Source organism: Musca domestica, unplaced genomic scaffold (assembly GCF_030504385.1).
Source record: "Musca domestica strain aabys unplaced genomic scaffold, Musca_domestica.polishedcontigs.V.1.1 4, whole genome shotgun sequence".
NCBI lineage: Eukaryota > Metazoa > Arthropoda > Insecta > Diptera > Muscidae > Musca > Musca domestica.
In genome coordinates, this window is record NW_026712328.1 from 26,553,014 (window position 1) to 26,580,011 (window position 26,998).

At 34.9% G+C, this 26,998-nt stretch overlaps 1 protein-coding gene across 1 annotated transcript; it reads right to left on the reverse strand.

The window, feature by feature from the left end:
- Positions 1 to 568: 568 nt before the first annotated feature.
- Positions 569 to 22,044, reverse strand: LOC101899064 (protein glass). Its single transcript, XM_005184543.4, has 6 exons — positions 21,643 to 22,044; positions 13,494 to 13,642; positions 9,872 to 10,002; positions 7,141 to 7,893; positions 6,282 to 7,066; positions 569 to 4,614 (listed from the first exon to the last, which is right to left on the reverse strand). The coding sequence occupies exons 2-6, from the start codon at positions 13,537 to 13,539 to the stop codon at positions 4,536 to 4,538; spliced, it is 1,794 nt and encodes a 597-aa protein (XP_005184600.2). The 5' UTR covers positions 13,540 to 13,642; positions 21,643 to 22,044; the 3' UTR covers positions 569 to 4,535.
- Positions 22,045 to 26,998: the final 4,954 nt, after the last annotated feature.

Sequence of the window (26,998 nt, forward strand, 5' to 3'; positions counted from 1 at the left end):
TGTTATATATTTTTTCAAAATCCTCTTTTATGAGGATTTATTTGCCGTAAATGCAATGGAATTGGCCATGGCAGAAGAATACAGGTAGATGCATCAACGCTTGGGAGCATTGATTTGTCAAAAAAATATAATTTTTTTTCAAATATAAGTAGATTTTTAATAATAAATTTTTAATAAAATAATAGCCTCATTCGGAGGCTATTATAATTAGCATTTTTCAACAATTTTTACAAATTTAAATAGTTTTTCATTCAACATTTTCAATTCCAAAATTGGTTTGACAGTTTATTGCCCCAGGAGCTGTGTCGACGTGTCTACCTATATTCTTCTACCATGGAATTGACAGTTTCAATTCATTGTGTTTACTAAATCCGGTAAACTATAACGTACCGATTTCAGCGATTACTAAATTGGACAGTTTAACGAAATGTAATGAATGTAAATGTTACGAATGTAAATATAGGTTTGGTGTAAGTGTTACTTTTTTACCACGAAATTCTATAAAAAATATATTTTTTTGCAGTCAATTAAAACGAATATTTTATATTTGAAAGGAATGTTTCTTGTTTATTAATTAAAATCTTTCTTTATATATGTATGTATGTTTCACACTTTATATTAATAAAAAAAGTTTAAAAGGATATATTTAAGCTTATAGATTGACTAGAGATTGGAAATTCTAGCTTTGATGTATGTGATGTTTTGTTGTTATTGTTTGTTTATTCAAGTTAGAATGAAATTGAAATACAATTGAAGCACCCAGACTTAAAACTAACAAAATATATTCTTTGTAATGGGAATAATATTAATTATTTATTATATATAAGTAGGGAGTGATTGGCTTGTTTGTATACGAATAGTGTAGATTAGTCAAATGAATAGAAAGACACTAAGATAAAACAAATACATACGTATGTTAGAGTTGTCGTTTTTGTTTTTTTATTTGCTTCTGTGTGTTGCATTTGTTCTTATTTGTTTCATAGTATTATGCGTGTTTTTGTTGTTTAAAATTTAAAATTTTATTGTTGTTTCCCACAAAGGCTTAATTGCAAATTAAGGCTTAATTACAAATTTGACAAATACGAATAGTAAAATGTATGATACTAATTATTTTGCTTTTTTTTATCTTATACTAGTACTGGATAATCGATCAAATAATAGATTTCAACAATTATATAATTTTAAAATGTAATTTTTAAATAATATGGTATATGTACAAGATCTTGTGGGCTTACGTCAAATCTTAACTCTAAATAAAAGAACCTTTTTTGAAATACAATTCGATTTTGAGCATTAGCGCTAATTGTTACATATATATTATCAATCAAAAGTTTTTTGAATTACTAAAGTTCTATTGGGAAAGTTTTAAATGAGCAAAGGGAAAAACGATCTCGATTAAGCTGTAGAAAGACAATAATAAATTCGGCGATATTCTGATATTGTCTGGAGAAAATTTAAATGCAAATGTTGTAGCAATAATCATGACCTCTCAAACAGAATGTTTCCTCATTCGATGTCTTATAGCATTTAAATAAGACAGTCCACTAATATAAATGGCCATCACCTAAACTAAACACGCACAAATGCAATTTGACGCATGTAAATCGAATCAGCTTCAGGCAGAGTTGTGCAAATTATCAAGGCCAACGAAAGAAGCTAGAGTCTTTTAACTTCAAATGTATTTATAACAAATGCAACATTTTGCTTTGTTTTTTCGACATTTTTTAACGTCAAGGACTTCTCGGACTTTTTCGTCCAAAACGCAGCAATTTCATTTAATACCTCTGCCAAATTTTATGGAGATCGGTTTAGATTTGTATGTAACTTCCATATATATCTTCATCCGATTTCACTGTTATTCTGCACCAAAAGTGTAATATAAGCTTAAATAGAATGGATTGTTCAACCCAATGTTTCCATTTCTTGGAATCCATATATCTAATGATCCGATATATATTTTGATACCCTCAACCAAACATATACCCTACATGTAAATTAAGTTCGTCATTCTGTTTGTAACTCATCGAAATAATAATTTTACACCCAACAAGGTAAATATATTTTTGATCAGCGTAAAATTCTAAATTTCGTCTGCAGGCAGGTCAAGTTCGAAGATGAGCTACATCAGATCACGATATCGTATACCTCAATATAACGGTACCCCCGCTATTCGATATTTTCATGATTTTAGGCAAAAATTTTTAATGGAATTGTTTGAAATTCTACACAAGGAGTTCTTCATGACTACTTTACCCCCTGAAATTAAAATGTTTCTAAAGGTTCACGATATCGTATATCCCCCACATAACGGTACCTCCCGATATTCGGTATTTTGACGATTTTACACACATTTTTTAATGGAACGTCTGTAATTGCACACAAGGAGTTCATTGTGAGTGCCCCCAAGAAGAGAATTGTCTATATAGGTCCACGATATCGTATAACAGAACCTTCCGATATCAGGTATTTTGATGATTTTAGTCACAATTTTCAATGAAATTGTCTGTAAGGAGTTCTCTGTGAGTACTTTACATCCTGAAATATAGGTCCACAATATAATATAGCCCCCATACAATGATTTTGATGATTTTAGCCACATTTTTTAATAGAATCGTCTGTGATTATCTATATAGAGAATTGTCTACATAGGTCCACGATATCGTATAGTTTCTTGTGGGTACATTACTCCCTGGAAAAGAATTGTCTATATAAGTCCAGCTTTTTGTATAGCTCCCACATTTTAGCAGATATTCAGTATTTCCATGATTTTAGCGACATTATTCAACTAAATTATTCTAAATTATAATTTTTGTATTTGATGTTCGTAATGTATACTTGTCTACGCAGGTCCACGTCTTGGTATAGCCCCCATACAATGTTACCTCCCTTTATTCGGTATTTTGATGATATTATTGACATTATTCACTGGAATTCTTTCAAATTTCGTATTTGAAGAAAAAAATGACTAATCTAGCATCACGCCTTCGTATGGCCCCCAAATAAAGGTTTTCATTTGAGCGGTATTTTTCGACGGATTTTTCTTTTGAAATTTTTCAAGTTCCTTCCGAATGGTAGAGGGTATAAGAAGTTCGGCCCGGACGAACTTAGCTTCTTTTTTACTTGTTTAATATAATCCTTCTCGAAGTCACTCACATTGCCAAATTTGGTGGAAATCGGTTTAGAGTTGGACATATTAATCAAATATTACCCGATGACCATCAAAATTTGAAGGATTCTGCCCAGCCCTTAGCTCTTGACCCATGCTAACTTCCGCTTCGATGGGTCTATAATTGCGACCTATAGAGCAATTGCAAAATCGGGAAATTTTTCAGTTTTTGGTCAATTTCAACCCCTAAACATTATGCGCTAATTTCCAAAAACAATAGGCTTCTATTCTGGCTCCAGCCCCACCTCCATTTTCAATTTAGTGAAGATCGGGCAAAATTGAAACCTGTAGCTTGATTACAAATTAACATGAACAGACGGACATACATATCTACATCGACTCAGCACGGCGAGATAAGAAGATCTATATATACGTTCCCATGTGGGAAAACAATATTTCGAGGTGTTACATCAACACATAGTGTTGTAGGGTATAATTAGATCGGAAACCCTCAAGATAATTCGTTTTCTTTTAGACCATGGTACCATGCTTTAGACGCTATTTGAATAAATTATTAGGGATTTCATAAAATGAAGATTGCCTATTTATTTAAAAAAAATTACAAAAATATCAAAAAGAATTAATAACTTTATTAACATTTTCACCTACTGAAAGTATTTGAGAATTCGTTGTTCAATTTCCAATAAAAGACAGTTAATATCGGCTTCAAATTTGGCGCTGGATATGAAACACTTAATCGAGTCGGTTTGAATTTAAAACTTCCCTTAAACACTTTAGATTTCAACGACACATATGCAAAATCGAGCGGATTTTAACTATCAATTCTATTGCGTATACGTCAAGTGAAATCCAATAGATTTCACATTTAACCTAACTGACAGTTTAGATCCACTGGAACTGGTATATGTAAACGTGCCTCATGTTCTATTAACATTATATCAAAATTCCACCTATTTTGTATACACTTTATCATTGTATATTCGTTGATTTCTTATATGTATTTGTAATTGTTGCATATGTATGTATAAATGTTTATATGAATATAAATAAGTACTATACGTATTATATATAAATTATATGTGTTTTTTTTCTTGTATTTCGGATAAATATCTACCTAATAAAATCGTTCCAATTTGGGCTTATTTAATGCAGCACACAAATAATACCCTGAATAGTTTTGTGAACCGGGTGTAGCATACTCGCCGATGCCATGCTGATGATGATTATGTGGATGACCATGGGAATGGTTAATATAATTGCCATAGTTACTGGCATTAAATGGATGTGCTGGATGTATGGCTGCAGCAGCGGCCGCAGCTGCCGCTGCATGGGTAGGATGATGTGCGTACGCATGTGGATGATTGTGGGGATGATAGTGTTGGAATCCACCTCCTCCACGTGGCTTTTGTCATGTTAGCAAATTGCTGCCGTTATTGTTGGTGGAATGAACGCGCATGTGCCGATTTAAATTTCCAGACTGGGAAAATCTGTAAAGAAAATAAGTATGTATTAGACTAATGTACAAAAATATTCTTGACAAAAAAAAAAAAATAATAATAAATGAAAGTAATAGTTGTTTAAACATATTAAACAATTAATGTTCTACGGAGGTCCTATGATCTCAAGAAATATTCCCAAAAAATCCTCGATAAGTGGCTTGATAGTCATTATCTTAAACATGTCCTTGATATACAGGGTGAGATAAAAAAACTGCAACAAAGTCAAAAGATCAATAGTCCAACGGATTGGTATCCGGAGATTTTATTGTGCGCTTTAAATGAAGCGAGGAACCTCGTTTTGTAACCATTCTTAGGTGGCGCGTGCTGAGTCCTTTTGGAATGTCCAAGGTCAAATATGTTTGCGTGCTTAAGGCTTTAATGCATCCTTCATAATATTTTCGCGATAATTTATTCTGATGCCACGGTCGATTAATACGAGTGGAGAGTGATCATCGACTGTTATGGCGGCCCACACCATCACCATGGCTGGCGCTTGAGTTCTGGTGGCCAACCGTGTTTACCTCTTTGGCAAGTAAACACGATCATTTTGATTGTTTACAAAATGCTGGACAACGAATGTTTTCTTATCGGGGAAATTTGGCAGTTCACCACTTTCGGCCAAGCGAAGCAACTCTTTAGCTCTTTTGAGTCTATTTTCTGTCTGTTGCAGTGTAAGTTCTTGCACATTTTGGAATTTCAATGGCTTTACCCCGAGCTCATTTTTCAATATTTGCCGAATGCAATATTGCGATATGTTCAGTTCACGAGCCATTTTTCGGCCACTGCGACGCGGGTTTCGATCAAGTCGATTCTTTACTTTTCGAACCATTTCTACTGAGGTTGCTGTTTCTTCCGTCCATTTCCTTGACGTTGGGCTACGCTACCAGTATCACGGTAACGAACGATGGAACGAGACACAAAAGATTTATTCACATTTAAATGCTGGAGTGCTCTAACGATAGCTGTCACTGGAAACAGCTGTCGGACGAGTGGCTTAGAAATGACAGCAGTCTGAAGTTGGTTGCAGTTTTTTCATCTCACCCTGTATATACTTTGTTAGGTCTAAAATTTTTATTTCGATGAGTTACAAACAGAATGACGAACTTAATATACCTCCCATACTATGTATGGTGGTGGGTATAAAATTTGAAAATTCAACTGACTTCCCATCCAAGCTCAGTTTGAGTCGTGGATGTCGGTGTGCAGCCAAATAGTAGTTGGTATCTCAACGTCAATTAACCCGTCATTCTAACAGTAATGTATGTACTGGAGGAATCGCTACGAAAATAAATTCTGGCGTGAAAAAGATTTGCTGGTAGAACTTATGTCAGACTTGGATGGGTTTCGGTGTTTAAAAAATCCCAATAACTTTCTTTCTTAACCATCTCGAAAGAGAAATAAAAATCCATAACTACATAGCATAACAAAAAATATTGCTAAGAAAATTTATAACTAGTCTTGGAACTCCTTATAAACATATTTAAAAAAAAATATGTTCATAGCTCTGGAGGCCTGAAAAATAAATTACCGAATCTCTATTTTTGCTAACAATTGTTCTGTTCCAGAACTGTAATAACCGAGTTATCCTTTATGATATCGAAGAAAAATTACAATCCTACTAGCCCCTTGGAACAGAGTAAATGCTATAAGCTCACCTTAGCAAACACAGTTTACACTGATACGGTTTCTCGCCGCTATGTATCCTCAAATGCTTCGTTAACGTCGAACTATCCGAAAAGGATTTCTTGCAGGCTGAACATCGATAGGGACGCTCACCCGAGTGGGTTCTCATGTGCGTAGTGACACTGGAACTTTGTGAAAAACGTCTATCACAAATAGGGCAACGGAATGGCTTTTGACCAGTATGTGTGCGTACATGAGCTGTGAGATTGGCGGCCTGGGAGAAACTCTTATTACAGTCCGGACAACGATATGGCCGTTCGCCGGAATGTGTTCGCAAATGGGTTTTCAATGTACTGGGTCGGGCATAAGTTTTGCCACACAACCGACATAGATTCGGTTTTGATTCGGAACCCTCTTCATTGCTGTCCTCATCCTCATAGCCGCTAGCCACACCGGATGTCATCGGCAAGCCGGTCAATTGATTGTAGGGTTTTGTGTCACGTATTTGTGTGAATAGTGTTGGACTTTTGGTGGGTGGGGAGTAGCTCTGTCCCATTTGTGTGCTGGCATAGAAACTTTTTGGTGAGATAGCATCCGTTGGTGGCATTGGTGAGGGAGATGTGTCCTTTTCGAGGGACTCTGCAGGCATGGAGGACAACATATTGCTGTGGTTTTGATTTTGATTCGATTGCAAGGAAGGTGAGCGAAAATCCGCTGTAAAGGAATAAGTTGCCGCACCCGGGTAATGGGAGGGACTTAGCAATGGAGGATATAAGACATTGACGGCCGATGATGAATTTGTGGGAGTCCATTGCATCTGGAAAAAGTAAATTGAGTCAAATTAAAATCATTCCCATTTGTGTTTTTTCTCGTTTGCATTGATGAACCTACCTGAGAACACTGCATGGGCATTGTAGCATCGGTAGCACCATAACCATGCATTGTCATATTCATACTGACATTAACACTCATACTGGGGTATAGAGCAGCAGCTGCGGCACCGGCTCCACTAGCACCTGTTTGTGTATTCATGTGCTGTAAGGCACACGAGTTGCCCGCCGTTGTGTTCGAAATACCACCTCCCGCTACATTGATCGGATCGTAATAGCATGGCTGGGACGCCACGGCGGATGACGCATTCAATGCATTACTGTGCGATAGCGACGACGAATGTTGTCCGGATACGGGCGTTGAGGATGCGGACGCTGAGGTTACGGCTGAGGTTGTTTGCTGATGACTATTTGGCGATATTAACATTTGATGGGGATGTACGGTGTACGAGAGTGAAGCTTGATGATGAGGATTTGCGGAGAAATTATATGATGCACCACATGGTGAGAAGGGGAAGAGGCTGGGTAGGGGATCGATGTCTAAAGCTGGCAGTCCTGGAAATGTCGATGCCATCTCGTCGGTGGACCAATAGTTTGATGTGCAAGTATTGCCACCAACACCACTGCCAGTGCTGTTCAGTATCACTTGTGAATTATTTTGTGCAGGTCCACCGCCACCACCTAAATCGACGGTAACGATTGGATCGAAACAGGAACCACAATCGAAATCGTTGGTTGGCAATGAGGATAGCGGCAAGACGGTATTACCTTGACACGATAGACACCCAATACAGGATGCGGCAGCACACTCTTGCTGTAATAAAAATATTGAAATGATTGAAATTAGTTTTAAATGATTTTCGAAATGTGTGGCATTTAATAGTACAGTAGAGAATTATGAATTTGTATAAAACTCTGAAATGGTCAACTCAACAATCACGGTTAATCCGCTTAAACGCGTTATAAGTTCAGATACTTTTTTCTGCGTTCCCAATTTTTTTCTAGATGCATATTTTTTCAAAAACCTTAAATTTTCAATATTTAAAAAACAGTTGCGAAATTTAATAAATATTTAGAAATAAATGTCTAGGATAACTGCTTCGAAAATAGACTATCCGGTTCTCACGTTGGTTATTTATATTGGATTATTGCAGTATTTTTAACAAACGCGCATTTTGTTTTTAGGTTTTCAGAGCAAACATAATTTATTTTTTATACCCTCCATCATAGTACGGACGGTATATTAAGTTTGTCATTCCGTTTGTATTGTTGATCAGCATAAAATTATATGTCGATTTAGCGATGTTCGACGCGGGTTTCGATCAAGTCGTGTTTACTTGCCAAAGAGGTCAGCTGATTTGTACCTTCGGTTGGCCATCAGAACTCAAGCGCCGACCATAGTGATGGTGTGGGCCGCCATAACAACCGATGGTCTCTCTCCGCTCGAATAAATGCGAATATTATCGCGAAAATATTCTGGAGGGTGTATAAAAGCCTTGGGCACACAAACATTTTGGTCGCAGACCTTGGACATTCCAACAGGACTCAGCACATGCCACCCAAGAATAGTTAAAAAATGAGGTTCCTGGCTTCATTACCAGTGCACAATGACCACCAAAATCTTCGGATACCAATCCATTGGACTATTGTGGCTGGAGTATTTTGAAAAGCAACGTTGACACTAAAAATACCAATAAATACCTATCACCTCAAGCAAGCGCTTCGTCGGGAATGGGCCAAAATACCGCAGAGCAACATTCGGGCAGCTTGTGACGGTTCCATTGACCGCTTGAAGGCCACAATTCGTGCCAATGGTGACCTATTCGAACAACTCTAAATCACCTCAAGCAAGCGCTTCGCCGGGAATGGTCCAAAATACCGCAGAGCAACATTCGGGCAGCGTGTGACGGTTTTATTCGTTTGAAGGCCATAATTCGTGCCAAAGCTGACCAATTCGAACAAATCTTAACTTATTCTAAAATTTGATGCTATTTTCCACATTTTTTGCTTTCATTCAATAAAATTTAAAACAAAAATGTAAAAATTATGGTTTACGTTTGACTTTGTTGCTGTTATTTTTTTCACACTGTATTTTTCAGCAGATCTTTTTATACCCTCTACCATTTTATGAAGGGTATATTAACTTTGTCATTCCGTTTGTAACTCCTCAAAATACTCATGTTAGACCCACAATTTTCAAGTTCCTTCCAAATGGTGAAGGGTATCGGCCTGCTGCTTTTTTAATTGTGTATTTTGAAATTCGACTGTTTGACAACCACTTTAGCAGGAAACCGGTACCATCGTCTTTACGGCATTTTTAAGACTTTTTTCAAACCGATTTCACAAGCGAAAATGGAAGTGGACATAATATTTATTCCCGATCCTTTCTTTTTGAAAGGTTTTCCTTATCTCGTGGGGGAGGTTATTTGAAATTATTTCAAGGTTAATATTGAACTAAATCAAAATCTTCTCATTTTAATATATGTTGTTTATAACCTTACATATTAAACAGTCTTTTTTCCACATAAATATCAATTATAATTGTTTATCACCAAAATCCCTTTTTTCGATTTTAATTGATTATTTTTTAAATTAACAATCACATTTTTTAAAATGTCCATATTTTTTCATTACGAAATACTTGATTTGTCTTTAAGTTTCTTTGATTTTGTTTCAAATGACATCAACGATGGCGTTTTTTTTTGTACTTTTCCCGTCGGAAATTATTGAGAAAGTAGACAATTGTACCGTACAAAAATAGTACCGTTCTAAAATCACGGTGATTTATTTACCTGTGGACTATCCAACGCCAAACCGAATAATGGATTATTGGGAACATAACCCGTTTCAGGTTCCACAGGACCTCCATTTGAGACATCGCACGATATGTACATAGCTCCACCCTCTTGATCTTCCAGGGAATCTGCGTAATAGAAAGAAATACAAATCAGTTATAAACAAATCTCTCTTCTCTCTCTCTCTCTCTCTCTGTATCAAAAAGCGGACTGAAATAATCAAAATCCTGTAAAAAAAGCATCCCTTAAATCATTCAATTCCAACCACCTGTAACATGGTGACTTTGGTGGTGTACTTTAATATTTATTTCGTGAGTTTATATTTACAACTTTGTCAGATTGAATATTAAATTGAGTTATTAAGAAGAAGCCTTATTTTTATTAAAATGATAAGAAACTTTTTACACACACACATACTTTGATTACCTAGTTTTCTTTGTTTTTCGAGTTATTTTTTGATGGTGGTGGCGGGGTACAACTAACCCAATGTTTGAATATTAAAAGTTTATTTTGAAGTCTTCATCGTCTGATAATCAATTGAATGTAGAGCGTGAAATTAAATTAGTTCGTTGGAAGCTTTAAATTCTAAATGGTTGGTTAAATATTACTTTTTTCATATTTTTGTCTTAAATTTTATCATGTCATACATTTGTAACTCATCGAAATAATTTTAAATTACAATATGCAAAAACAAAATTCAATTTTTTTTTTCAATAATTACGGTGAAATTGAAGCAGATTATGAATGTAGAGCTAAAAAAGAAAACCCGTGTATCGGCGTTTTGAAAGTTTATATAAAAAAGTAATCAAAATAGGGGGTCAAGTTCCTTACTTCTTTTCGGAATAATCTTCGGAATTCGTACATTTTGGGTATATTATGTCTTCGGCAACAATGCATATAAAAACCAAATAAATATTTTGTTATTTTTAATATTTTAACACTCAAGCGAGTCGTCAAAGGGATGTTTTGGTCCTTTTTATAAAATATGGTTAAAAACTCATTTTAAACTATCCTGTTTCAAAATATTCTACAAAATTATTTGTCTTAAAATTCTACTGTAGGTCCACAAAGACGTCCAGAGTCTAAGAGTAAAAGCCTTACTTTATTTGAGTTTATGCAAAAATCTCCTACAAAGCACCATTTTAGAAGGATGACTTCAAAGACAAAAATATTCTGCATCAAATTTTACTATAAGTGTAAGTAAGAGTATCAAAAATATATTTGCGTAAATGTTCCAATATTCCCTAATTATTTTTTGATCAATTTTTCCTCGAGCTTTTCTTGAGTAGACGCCTGAAAATATCATAAAATCTTGTTTAAGGCCGATGGTATCAAAAGAAGAAATACTCTATACAAATGAACTTAATATTATTTGTTATTAGATCAAGTCAACAAAGGTCAGGGCATCGATCAAAATTTAGATATAGCTCCCATATATATCTTCGTCCTATTCGATTTTATTGTGTTATTGTGTAATAATAGCCCAAATAGGATGGAATTTTGCACATACGACAATATTAAGCAAATTTGGAGGAAATCGGTTTTGTTATTTTGGTCCTTCACAGCCGTAATATGCACTCTGTAACATCGATATCGATTTTATCGATCGGTTCAGATTTGGATATATACCAATTGACTTTGGGCATTTCTTTACTGGTAAGTTTTGGCCTAGATTTCCATTTAATTTCGCCTAATTCCAGAATTTTCATACTCTACTCCACAGTGTGGTACAGGGGAAAGGAAAAGAAATGGACCCATAGATCATTTTCATGATCTTTATAGAATCACATTCTAAGTCGATTTATGCATGTCTGTCCGTCTGCCCCTTTGTCCATGTATTATTGTGAACAAAGTACAGATCCCATTTATTGTCTGATTGAAATTCAATTTTGGACAAATCATTTGTCTGGCCCAAGGACAAACTTTATTGAAATTGGTGATAACCGGATCAAATTTGGATATAGCTCCCATGTATAGGGCCACTCGATTTCATAAGAATTGTGCACCAATTGTGTAATATCAGTCCGAATCAAATGAATATTAGCGCACACGGCCTGGTTCCGTCCAGAAGTATGTCTAGTAATTTTGTCGGTTCAGATTTAGATATAGCTCATCCGATTTGGGGTTTAATTCTCTCACATTCGTAACATGCACTCCACAACAATAATGTTTGAAACCAGATATGGTATATACTCCAAAAAGATCTCTGCCAAATTTCATCGAGACCGAATCAGATTTGGATACAGATCCCGTATATAGTGTTGTCCGATTTCGTAATTATTGTGCTCCAAACGCATAATATTAGTCCGAATCAAATGAATTTTAGCGCACATGGGAGGAATATGTCTAGCAATTTTAATGATATAGCTGTAGCTCCAATATATTTAATTTAAGTCGAATTTTATTTAAGTATTTTTAAAGTTAAATGATATTTGATTAGTGGAAATCGACGAAGTCGCGCCGCCCGACTTTTGTCCGTTCTTTGTTGGTTTGGGATTTTGTTTGTTCCTTCAAAATAATCGAGCTAGATCCTTCAAAACTAAGTACATTATATTGAATGGCTACAAAAGGTTTCCGTCAAAATGAAAATTAGTTTTTTTGGCAGTTGTGGCTAAAGAATTCAAAATACATTTAAACCCATAGTTCTATTGATTTCAAAAGATAGACATGCAGACGGGTAAAGCTAAGTCGGCTAGAATTAATGGAGTTTATGAGACCTTAGACAAATATTGTTGCAAATTCAATGACAAATCAAACCGTCTGCCGAAAACTTGAGTTTGGCCAGAAAAATTCCGAGTTTATATTGATTAACATGAAAGGAGTCGTAACAACATTTTGATCTTCATATCACGTCATTGGAGATTTTATTCAGATTTAAATCTTTCTAACTACATGCGTGAAATCAAATTACTTTCAAATAAAATTTAATTAACAGTTTTCTCTAATTTTTCTACCAAAAAGAAATATTTTTGTTTGCTTTCATTTCAATGTGATGTTTGAAACACTGTGTGAACACATTAAACTCCGCCCCTTTTGCCCATTGAGCATTGGCACAACGTCATTTTGTTGAAGTGGTAGTTCTCTTAGCTGTTGTTGTTGTTTCCAATATGTTGTATTGAAAACTCAACTAGCAAAGAGAAATACTCACACCTTCTCTCTCACTCTCCCTGACAGAAAATCGATATTCTATTGGGTTAAAGCCTTTAACTAGAAAAATTGTATTGGAAGGGAGGTTTTTGGTGTAACATATTTAAAAGAAAATACACTGCAATAAACTTAATTTTATATTCAACGCAAATTATGTTATTTTATAGTTATAGATAGGTATTTTGAAATTTAACTAATGAAATTGCATTAGATGAAGGCAACGATGAGAAATTCCTATCTGATAATTTAGATACATATACATTTTTCTGTGAATATTTTCCAAGGCCACACTTTTTTTCTTTCAAAACATCAGGCCTTATGCGCAGAAGGTACAAAAACCTTTATTGTTTTTTAAATCAAAATTAAGTATGTAATTTGAAGTCTGAATAAATATTCCCTGCAATTTAAACTCGATACCAGAATTCAAAAAACATTTTTTTGATGTTTCGTTTTTTTTTATTTACCAACTTACCCAGAATTATTTTCAAGAGTTTGGAACTTTTATATAGCAATCCCATGACATGACTCCTTTAGCAGGTTGTTGTAGTCTTACAGTTTGTTGTTGGGATCGATGTAAAATGTGATACTTTTTACGTTTCATAATTTGTTATTTGTGTTGAACTGTAAACAAAATAGAAAAAATAAATTGTTAATACTGGTATGTAGACAGAGGTATGTAGATAATCAAAAAAAAAAAAAAAAAAAACAGAATTTGCCATATTGCTTATTCTTAAAACTAAATAAACTACTTGTAATTATTATACCCTCCACCTTGAAAAGGAGGATATATTAACATTGCCATTTCGTTTGTAACATCCCTAAATATTTATTGTAGACCGCATAAAAATATTCATATTCAGCATACAATTCTCGGTCGATTTAAAGATATCCGTCTGTCTGTCTGTCTATCCGTCAGTCTGTTGAAATCACGATACAGAGCACATTATTTGACGTAGGGCTTCAAAATTTGGCAGACCGATTTGTATTGTGTTTAGGATGGTTGGTATTGAAAATGAGATATATCGATTCACGTTTTGTAATAGCCGCCATATAACAGTACATCCCAATATTCGTTATTTTGATGATTTTTGCCACATTTTTCTACGGATTTATCCAAAAATTGGAATTCGTATTTCGTAATAGGTTTTAGCTCTGGTTGCGGAACCTGGCATATGTATAGATTCACATTTTGGTATAGCCCCAATATAATGGTACCTCCCGATATTCGGTATTTTTATGAATTTCGCCATATTCTTTCACGGATTTTTCTAGCTCCCATGGCGAAGCATTGTACGTATAGGTTCACGATTTTGTATAGCCCCCATATAACGGTACCTCCCTATATTTGGTATTTTAATGATTTGTGCCACATTTTTACACGAATTTGTCTAAAAATTGGTATTTAATGGTCCTAATGGGTTCTAGCTCTGGTGTCGAAACATTGTGCGTATAGGTCCACTTTTTTGTATAGCCCCCATATAACGGTATCTCTTTATATTCGGTATTTTTATGATTTTCCCATATTTTTCCACGTATTTGTGAAAAAATTTGTATTTCTTTGTCATAATGGGTTCTAGCTCTGGTGACGAAACATTGTATGTATAGGTCCACGATTTTGTATAGCCCCCATATAACGGTACCTCTCGATATTCGGTATTTTGATGATTTTTACCATATTTTTACACGGATTTGTCAAAAAATTGGTATCTAATGGTACTAATGGGTTCTAGCTCTAGTGTTGAAACATTTTATGTATAGGTCCACTTTTTTTGTAAAGCCCCCATATAACGGTGCCTCATGATATTCGGTATCTTTATGATTGTTGCCAAATTTTTACACGGATTTGTCCAGAAACTGGTATTTGTATTTCGTAATGGGATCTAGCTCCGGTGGCGGAACCTGGCATATATAGATCCACGTTTTGGTATAGCCCCCATATAACGATATCTCCTTATAGTCGGTTTTTTGACGATTTTTGCAACATTTTTCTACGGATTTGTTTAAAAAATGGTATTTGCAGTTCATAATGGGTTCTAACTCCTACGGCAGAACATTGAAAATTTAGGTCCAAGTTTTCTTATAGCGCATATATAACTGTACCCATCGGTACTCGATACGAAATTGTTTCAAATGTGGTATTTAATAAGATATGGTAGATGACAATCCTTGAAGCATAAAATTGTCTTTGGAGGTTCTGTTTTGGTATTGCCCCCATACAACGGCCACAACCCACTTTATATTTCTTTGAATAGTTTAACAGCATTATTTAAACGGTCTTACTGGTATTTGTAGTTTAAAGTGGAACACGTTCGAATTCACATATAAGGTTTTTCTTTACCCAAAGGCATTTGTGGGTCATAATGGGTCCTAGTTCGTGTGGCAAAACATTGCATGTTGTTGTTAATTGTAATTATAGGTCCACTTTTTGGTATAGCCCCCATATAACGGTACCTCCCAATATTCGGTATTTTGATGATTTTTGACACATTTCTTCACGGATATGTCTAAAAATTGGTAGTTGTAGGTCATAATGGGTTCTAGCTTCTTTGGTGAAACATTGCATGTGTAGGTACCCATATAACGGTACCTCCCGATATTCGGCATTTTAATGGTTTTTGCCACATTTATTCTAATGTTTCCCTTACCCTAAGTTGGAGGGTATTAAAAGTTGGGCCCGGCCGAACTTAATGTTTTTTTTTTTCTTGTTATTTAATAAAACTGATTCAACATTATTTTTGAACATTTTAAATTGCAAGTGATATGAGTTTATAGATATATAATTCAAAAAGATATATAATAAAAAAATAACATTATTTTTCAGCGAAATTATACACAATTTTAGCTGACAACATCTTCGAATCCAATATTAGTTTATTTTCATATTTAGATATAATAAGTAAGCAAAGACTTTTGACTACAATGAAAATTTCCCTAAGAAAAAACCCCATGTTGACAACATAATTGCTCCCCTTTTCGAATAATTATCATAGATCTCGAACCAAACACGTTCTCTACGAACCATACGATCTCTAAAAAAAACATCATAAAACATTCAATACCCTCATAAAAAAATTCCATGTCTATTGGGCCTTAGCTGAGAACTTTAGGACGACTGCATAATATAGACTTTTTCAGGTTTTTGGTCCTTTTTAAACCCTAAATATACTGCGATCATCATGAAAAATAATAAGTTTCTATTTCGAACTTAACCTTATACCGAATTTCGAGCGAAACGGGCTATAGTTGCGATATGTAGGGTGATTACAAATTAAAATGGAAAGACGCACAGATGGACGGACACAAATAGCTGGATCAATTCAGCTCGGCGAGATAGGAAGATCCATGTGCAACATCCTATGTTTTGGACCAATATTTCGAGGTAATTTTTGGCCCTACCAACTTATAATACACATATAAGTTGTAGGGTATAACAATTCTAAGGTATTTGAGTTTGAACAAGTAAAAAAGCAGTAAGTTCGGCCGGGTCGAATTTTTAATACCCTCCACCATTTGGAACGAATTAGAAAATTTTCAAAAACTAAACTCCATTAAAAATTCTGTTAAAATCTAAAAAATACCGAATATCGGAAAGTGCCGATATATTGGGGGGATATATGTTATTGTGGACCTATATAGACATATATTGTGGACCTATATGTCTGGGGGTAAAGTACTCGCACAGAACTTCTTGTGTGGAATTTCAGACAATTCCGTTGAAAAATGTGGCTAAAATCATCAAAATACCGAATATTGGCGGTAGCATTATATGGGGGCTATACGATATCGTGGACCTATATACACAATTCTCTTTCCGGTGCTAAGTGCTCACAAAGAACACCTTGTGTAATTTCAGAAAATTCTGTTGAAAAGTGGCTAAAATCATCAAAATACCGAATATCGAGGGCTACCGTTATATGGGGGCTATACGATATCGTGGACCGATATAGACAATTCTCTTTCAGGGGATAAAGTACTCACAAGGAACTCCTTGTGTGGGATTTCAGACAATTCTGTTGAAAAATGTGGCTAAAATCATCAAAATACCGAAAATCGAGGGGGTACCGTTATATGGGGGCTATACGATATCGTGGACCTATATAGACAACTCTCTTTCCGTGGATAAAGTGCTCACAAGGAACTCTTTGTGTGGGATTTCAGACAATTTGATTGAAAAATGTGGCTAAAATCATCCAAATACCCAATATCGAGGGCTACCGTTATATGAAGGCTATACGATATCGTGGACCGATATAGCCCATCTTCGAACTTGACCTGCCTGCGGACAAAAGACAGATCTGTGCAAAATTAAAGCTTCCTATCTTAGCGTGATTACAACAGATGGACGGACGAACAGACGCACAGGGCTAAATCTTCTTAGAATTATACGCTGATCAAGAATATATATATTTTGTTGGGTCTAAAATTATTATTTCGATGAGTTACAAACGTAATGACGAACTTAATATACCCTCCATACTATTTATGGTGGTGGGTATAAAAAGGCAGACTACTGGGACATGCTAAACTAAGCACTTATCCTATTCAATTTTTAATGGTCATAACATAAATTGTCGGAGACCCAACAGACAGATATACTAGATTCTGTGTTGATTAACCACTTTCTTTTGCAAAACAACTTTGACTTGAATCGTTTGTATTAAAAAGTATTGCTTTTAAATTTGGTTTTTATAAACATTACTTACTTCTTTACCTTCTTCAGATGTATTTCCAAACATTTTAAATGTAATTTGAGAATTCTTTTGATTCGAATCATTCGACAATTCCAATGATTTCATTTGTAATTCAAACTATTTGAAATTATAAAAAGAATAATTTTGAATTAAATGGAATTATTTCAGTTTTAATTCGATTATTTTTATTGTAATTCGAATTCTTCCATTTGTATTTCGAATTATTCTATTTGCAATTTCAAATAGTTCGAAATCAAAAAGGTGTCATCCCGAAAAATATGTCATTATTTTCATATGCATTATTTTGTTACGAGAGAAATATTCATAAAGTCAAATCAAACAAATAGTTTGTCATGTCCGTCTGTCTGTTTTCAATACAGTTCGAAGTTTTGATATATCTTAAATATAACGGTAGACCACCAGCAATGGGCAATTTGGCGGTTTTAAATACATATTTTTTATTGAACAGACTAACATTTAGTATATTACGGATGTTGGCATATGAAGGAAGCCTTATGGCCAGGTAATTAAAAAAAATGTATCACAGGCAGTCACTAAAAGTTTATTCAAATTAAGGTTTTTTTTTCCTTCGACTGTATCTTTTTTTATAGCACCGATAAATAAGTGAGAATAAAATGCCAAAATAAACGTGCACCAAAAATTTTAATTATACCCTACACCACAAGGTGGTCAGGGTATTATGTCTTTGTGCATTTGTTTGTAACAGGCAAAAGGAAACGATCCAGATCATTTGTTTGGCCCAAGGACGAACCCTCTTGAAATTGGAGATAATCGGTCAAAATTTAGATATAGCTCCCATATATATCTTCGTCCGATTTGCCTTTTATTGTGCACCAAACGTGTAATATCAGCCCGAATTGTATGGAATTTTGCATTTTTTTTTTGCATTTTGCACCCAAATTAGGCCTGAAAATATGTATGCCAAATTTGATCGAAATCGGTTCAGATATAGCTATAGCCCCCATATATATTGTTCATCCGATTTGTTATTTTTGTCCTCCGCAGCCGTAATATGCACTCTGTAACAACAATATTTGGGGAAATATATCAAATGCAGCTCAGAAATACCTTTGCTAAATTTTATCGAGATCGGTTCAGATTTGGATATAGCTCCCATATATAACTTCGTCCGATTTACCATTTATTGTGCACCAAACGTCTAATATTTGTCCAAATGGGATGGAATTTGGCACATACGACCGAATTTAGTCTAGAAGGTAGTATGCCAAATTTGAAGATCGGTTCAGATATAGTTATAGCTCCCATATATATTGTTCATCCGATTTATTGTATTTGTTACCCACAGCCGTAATATGCACTCCGTAACAACGATAATCAGGGAAATATATCAAATACAGCTCAGAAATATCTTTGCCAAATTTTATCGAGATCGGTTCAGATTTGGATACAGTTCCCATACATATTTTTATCCGATTTCAAATTAACTTCGCACCAAATGGGCAATACAAGTCCGAATTTAAAAGATACAAATGCTTCGGCATATTTAGTCCTTTGAATTTTAAATTATAATTATAATCATAGCGTGTATGATTGAATTCTCCCATAAAAACTTTTAATTATTAAGTGGAGCTCAACTAAATTAGCAAAGTGGTGTAGGGTATCATAAAATCGGCCCCGCCCGACTTTAGGACTTTCTTTACTGGTTTTTTTATAGAACTGATAAATAAGTGAGAATAAAATGCCAAAATAAACGTGCACCAAAAAATTTTAATTTTAGATATAAATTATCTTTTTGAAATTTCTCCTGAACTTTACGTCGATTCACTTGTTAGATTTAAAAAAAATATTGAATTCAAAAACTTGCCCGTATTAAAGAACAAATTAAAATAATGACTTTGGTCAAATGTAATCAATTTTGCATTTTGGTGAGAATTTTCCGGAAAAAGTTATTCGTGATGGAATTCAAACGTGATGGTGTGATTTCTTTATATTTGGCTGGAAACCCACAAGTGGCTATCGTTAGAGCACTCCAGCATTTAAATGTGAATAAATCTTTTGTGTCTCGTATCATCGTTCGTTATCGTCATACTGGTAGCCTGAGGTCAATGAAGTGGGCGGAAGAAAATAGTAACATTAGCAGAAATGGTTCGCAAAGTAAAGAAGCGACTTGATCGAAACCCGCGTCGCAGTGGCCGAAAAATGGCTCGTGAGCTGAACATATCGCAATATTCCATTCGGCAAATGTTGAAATGAGCCATTGAAATTCAAAAAAGTGCAAGAACTTACACCGCAACAGAAAGAAAATAGACGTCGTAATTATCGACCGTGGCATCAGAATAAATGCCGAATATTATAGCGAAAATATTCTGGAGGGTGAATTAAAGCCTTGGACACGCAAACAGTTTTGGCAGCAGACCTTGGACATTCCAACAGGACTCAGCACCGTCGCACTCAGCACGCGGCACCCAAGAATGGTTACAAAATGAATTTCCAAAGGGTATCAAAGAATCGAATTCTAATATCATATTTGATTGTAGCGCATGTAGGTATTTTTATTCTGACTACGGGAATGTAATTTTTTAATGGGGGAAGTTCCCGGTTACTCTGTTATTCGACCCTAAAATTCGGATACAATGTCCGGGTTTTATCCGGTTCTTCGAAACCAAAATGTGGTGTTGGTTGAACCGGTTCCGGAGCAATAAAGGAAAATTAGTATTTTTTTACCGGAACTTTTTGAAAAATCTCTAAAAAGTCGAAAGTGGACCCATTATGGTGTATTAAAATCTACAGACCAAATTATAGCCTACACTCGTGCCTTTCCAAAATTATGCCGAAGATATTAGTGATAAAAATCACGAAATTGAGATTTTCTCCAATCTTCTGCCAGAGGGGTGAAAACGAACCTCAAATAGGGAATTTAAAAAAAATGTTTTTGAGAATGTTGTTGAGAAAGCATTGATATACGACGATCAGGTAGTATTGCTTTTTTAATAAAGCTTTCACTCAAGGCTTTTGCTTCTTATATTTAAGTCCAAGTGTTCCTTTTCGCTGAATTTGTTAACAACAGAATGTCCACAAATAATTGCCGAACAAATCTTTTTATTACACTTAAAACGAATCCGCTGAAAAAACAAGCCACAGAACAAAAAATAATTTTCTTCAACCGCAAATATTTTAAATGTCAGACCCCTACCTTTTCATTTTAAATTATATGGGAGCGCCATGTAAAAAAAGTGGACTTATATAGAAAATGTCCTTTTAACTCCATATTTCACACAAATCCATTGCAAAAAGTATCGAAAAACCCCAAGATTCCGATTATCGGTTGATAATGTCATATGGGGAATAAGGCAAAACGTAAGCCTTTATATACAATTCTTTTGCCTTTTCGAATCCATTTAAAGTAATTACGCTGAAGAATACCGAATGTCGAAAGAGTACCATTAAATTGAGGCTATAAGAAAACCGCCTTTAAACATGACTAGCCTGCAGACAAAAGGCACATGGGTTCAAATTTGTAATTTCCTAACTCAATTCGATTGAAATACAGAGTGATTTCAAAAGACGGACGAAAATTGCGAGGTCATCTAAGATTTTTTTACTGATCACGTTCTACCGATTGCCAACGTTTAGATAGTTAAAATACAAATTCCGCTTATGTAAAGTGGTTCAGAAATGATTGTAAATATAATGTATATGATTATCTCCAAACTATCCTCGACGTGCCATTAAAAAATATATCAATTATGATGGGAATTAAACAAATCCGAACTTCTGTTCCTCCCGACAACTTTTTTAAACTGTATTGGTTAACCATATATTGATTATGTGCCAAAACATAATAATTAGGTTTTATGTTTACATTATATAAATGTCCAAGTTTCCAAAATTTTTGATATTAATTTCAAAATTATTCTCAAAATATTTTAAAAAATAAATTCAACACACCTTGTTAAGAAATGGTATTCCATAATTAATATTTTCCTTGACTTAATTCCTTGTTTATCCTAGATGATAATGTATGGTTGTAAGGGGATTTTTTTATTTATTTATTTTTTTTTTTTGGTTATGTTATATATTTGTGCTTCAATATTTATTTTTTAATTATGTGTGTTTCATGTAACATAAATAATTTCTCCACCTTTTCTTTGTTTATTTATTTTGTTGTTAATAAAATGATAATATTTTGTTATCAAATAGAACCGCTACGCGTTAATATATATTTAATTTAAATTTATTTAAATATAATTTTGTGTGAAGGTGTTGTGTTTTAATTTTTTTTTTTGTTTTGTTGGATTTTGTTTGCAATCAATTTCGATTTAATGTTTTCTAACTAAGGAACAACTTGCAACGACGAACTAAAGACAGCAACTAAATTTAAGTTTCAGATCGATTCAGAAAAACTATTTTGAGTGCAGGCTATTGATGGGTAGTGGATTTGTGAGTGTGTGCGTGTAGTTGTTTGCAAGTGTGTGAGTGATGGGCTCTTCAAGCATAAAACGACAACGACACAATGACAAATAACAAGAAATACCCCAGCAAGCAAAAACTATCCCCCAAATCACTAAGAAGTCACGCCTAAGCGATAGAAATCATCGCGTTTGATATCGCTTTCTCACCCCGGAAGGAGCATCCTTCGGGAAGAGATGAACCACGCCCGCGATAGATTTCTAATGATCGTGGAAGCCACTTCCTCGATAGTTATTGGAAGTGAAAAAACAAAAAAAAAAAAATTTTTTTTACTCCAGACTTAAGCATTTATTTTTTTATTTTTATTGTTATTGTCTGTTTTTCCAATTTTCATTTGCATATAACTATTACTTATTAGATGAAATGCTCAAACATTTTTTTTCGTTTTAAAAATGTGATGCCTGGATTGGGAATCGAACCGAGGTGTTCAGAGAGCAAAGCTGGCATGCTTACCACTGCGCCACAGTGTCTTATATTCCTCAGATAGAATAAAGTCTTATTTATGTTCAATTCGTAAATAATGGCAAACTATCACTGTTTTATCCGACGGCAGTCACTAGATAGTGTCTGCACACGAGACACCTTCTTTTAACTTTCTTGTGCCACTAAGTAGTAACTACGTGACGATAGAAAAAAGACAACAGTAGTTTTGTTATTGTAAATGTACATACTATCGCATTTAATAGGATTAGAAGCGTCGTAGAAGTGGCATCTTTAAATGGAAGTGAGTCACACACTTCCAAATGCTTGCTGGGACCGTGCTCATGCACCAACACACTAACATGCGACGTCAAACACACAGTAGTGTAACAGCAATGGGATATTGAATCGTTACTGTTATACATGATAATCCTCCTACGGAATATGAACATTTATTCTAAGCTTAGTGAAAGTATTTGATATACATATCTCTTCGAATATCGTTGTTACAAAGTGCAAATTAAGGTTGCGGAGAACAAATAAAACAAACCGGATGAACAATACATATGGGAGCTATAGCTATATCTAAACCGATTCCGATAAAATTTGGCATACTTATTTTAAGGCCTAATCTGGTCGTATGTGCAAAATTCCATACTATTTGGGCTGATATTACACGTTTGGTGCACAATATAAAGCAAATCGAACGAAGATACATATGGGAGCCATATCGAAATTTTGACCAATTATCTCCAATAGGGTTGATCCTTGGGTCAAACAAATTACTTGTGCAAAATTTCATCTAGATCGAGCAATAAATGTGACTTTGTTTACAAAAATACATGAACAGACGGATGGACGGACATTCATAAATGGACTCTGAATGTGATTCTATGCAGATCATCAAAATGACCTATGGGTCTATCTCGTTTCATTTTGCCTGTTACAAACAAACGCACAAAATACCCTCCTTGTGATGTAGGGTATAAAAATATTTGGTATTGGATTAAGACCACAGGGTGGGAGTTACCAAAGAAAATGGACTGATATATCCCATATTTATATTAGATCTATTGTTGAGAGAAAAATCAAAATAAACAAAGTTTCCAAATTGTGCACTTGTTTCGCCTGTTAGGACACTTGTATTTATTAAAAAACGCCGTTATATGGGGGCTATACGAAGACGTGGACCTGCATAAGTAATTTTTGTCATAGATTGTAGAACCCATTGACCTTTCAATATGAAATCTAAAAAATTCCAGTGAATAGTGTCGCTAAAATCAGAAAATACTGAGAGGTACCGTTATATGGGGGTTATTCGAAAACGTGGACTTACATGCCCCATTTAGGAACTTAAACTGTCTACTGGCAAAATACACATGTGTGCAAAATTTTAGTCTTCTCAATTCGTTCGAATTCGAAAGATAGCGAGATTACAACCAAAAGATGGACATTCGAGGAGTTGCAAACGGAATGACAAAGTTAATATACCCTCCATAGTTTGGTGGGGGGGGGGGGGGTAAAAAAGAATAGCGAAGCGCCCCGGGTTCACTTAGTCATTCATAAATACTGTATATTGTTAAACCCATAGTTACCCTCATAGCAAAATTTATAATGTCATTTCTTTTCCTACATTTATATTAAATTAAGCTCCATTTAGTACGTACGTACGTAATAATATGCAAATTTACCTCATATCTCTTCCCCTTCAACCAAGACCAAATTTAGTGACATTTAGATCTTTTCGTACAGTTAAAGTATCCATATCCGAAATCTGCTCTTTCTCTCAACCACAGACGCCAACAGTGGCATCCATAACAAATTTCAGAATTTTATCTTTATCCCTTCACCTAATACCAAATGTACAGGGTTGCCCATATTCGACGGACCCATCTGGCAACACCATAACTTTTGACAGAGATGTCACATCGCTTAATGACATACCGCGTTTGAAGCGTCAGTCCAAGCAGATTTTTACCATGAACCAATACACGCCACGCGAGCGCTCTGAAATAGTTGAAATTTACATTTTAAAACATTAAAAAATGTGAGAAGTGCGCCTTCTAAGGACACCATTAAGCGTTTATACGAAACATTTTCGACTGGTAAGGCTCTTTTTAATCCGAAGAGGTCATATAAAAGTCGACCAAGGCGATCGACCGAGAATATCGCTGCCGTACGAGCCAGTGTTGAGAGATCCCCAAGAACATCCCAAAAACGCCGTTCTCAGCAGTTGGGCATGGCTCAATCCACTTTACAACGGATTATTCGCATTGATTTGCATTTGTTCCCGTACAAAATTCAATTGACGCAAAGAATGTTGCCTGCGGACAAGCTTCGTCGATTGGAATGAGCTCAAAGAGTCATCGAAAAAAACATGGGTCCGTCGAATATGGGCAACCCTGTAGTACTTTTCGTGCAACTATAGTACATATAGAACAGAGACCTTAATACCAAATTTGAGGATTCCAGGCTTATTCCTTTACGCAATATCAAATTAAGTACCATTTAGTACTACTCGTACAAGTATCGGTTACATATCCAAACCACCGCCATATCTCAAACACGCATACCATCAGCAATCAAAATATCAAATTTCAGAATTTTACCTCTATCCCTTCATCCAATACCAAATATAGTACCATTCAGTACTTTTCGTACAAATATAACTCATATAAACATCGAACAAATTTCACATTTCAAGCAGTACCAAAATGTTAGTACACTTATTACACATTTCCATAACCACCTCTTTATAACAAAGCTAGCATCAACATGGACCCCAATACAAATATTTAAAATTCCAGTTTCATTCGTTCACCTTAAACAAAAATGTAACATTTTGTACAAACTTAGTACCATTTATGACAATTCGCACACTTAGTACACATTTCCAAAATAAACTTCATATTATCAAACTTACTTTCCAACTTTAATTCTCAAACGAAATTTCATGTTTTTAGCTCTATCCATTCACATGATACAAAATGCTACAATTTTAAAACTTTAGTACCATTTTAAAACTTTTTGTAAGCTTAAAGTTCGAGTTTCTAAAAATTCTTTGGTACATACACAAAAAAGGTTGTTAGTTTTCGTAAAAGCACACACATTTTGTAAAGAAAAAAAATTTGGTGACTGAACATAATTTTCTATAGACTACATTATTTATTTCGTACAATTATAATTCAATGACCATGTAACACACATACATTGGCAACATCATTATAAACAACCACAACAGAAGCAATATAGCTTGACAATAAGAAATTGTCGCTAACAAAAAAGAATGGAAGATACACGAAAAAAACAAACTAGTGGATGAACCAGCTCAAGACTATAAAAACCCCTCCCCCTTTCCTTTGTGTTATATCCTTGCCTATAGATGGATGGCACCAAGTCTCGGTTTGTAAATCAGTTCGTTTTTCTACCCTTGTTCTGACCAAAATTATACGTCTATACGTATGTATATGTGAGTGAGTATATGCCCCTAACGGGTACGCATACTGCGGATGGATGGTTGGATGGACAGACAGACAGACATACTAACAGACAGTAGGTAGAAATTGTCATCCAATATCATTATTGGGCGACCGATATCAGATACTTTGTCACATAATGTGTGAGAATGAGTGAGTGAGCGACCGAGTACATGAACGGGAACGGGAGAGGCAGAGGTACAGTTTGTTGGTGGTGGTCATGATTATGGTAGTGGCATTAATCAATGAATGAATGAGTACTTGACTGATGATCGAATGAATGGACCGACAGAAGGAAATGTAAATTTCGATATTTTTTGGCGAACTTGCTATTTATTATACCATCAATAAGGTATAGCCTTTAAGATGCAATTCAATTGAAAAATTGAATGCTGGAACATGCATACACGTATTTAATACATCTCAAAAAACGTTTTTAAATCTCAAGATTCCAGATTGTGGTTCATGTTGTAACTGATGTTGGTATCTTGCAAATTTTTACTGAAAGTCATCTTTACGTATGACAAAAGTTTTGCAAAAAAAAAAGCGAATTGGGATAGGATTTTTGACAGTTTGTTTACCACATTAGAAGGTGTATGTGGATATTCCTATCTCGCCGAGCTGAGCCGATCTAGCTATGTATGTCCATCCGCCCGTCTGTCCATGTTAATTTGTAATCACGCTACAGGTCGCATTTATGGTCCGATCCTCACGAAATTGAAATTGGAAATGGGGTTATGGTCAGAATAGAACCCTACTTTACTGGTTTCTGGAGATGACCACATAATATTTAGGGGTTGAAATGGATCAACATTTTTTGAAAATGTTCCTAATTTTGCAGTTGCTCTACAGGTCGCAATCGACGCGGAAGTTAGCAGGGGCTAGAGCTTATGGCTGGGCAGAAGCCTTCCCATTTCGATGTTCATCGGATGATATTT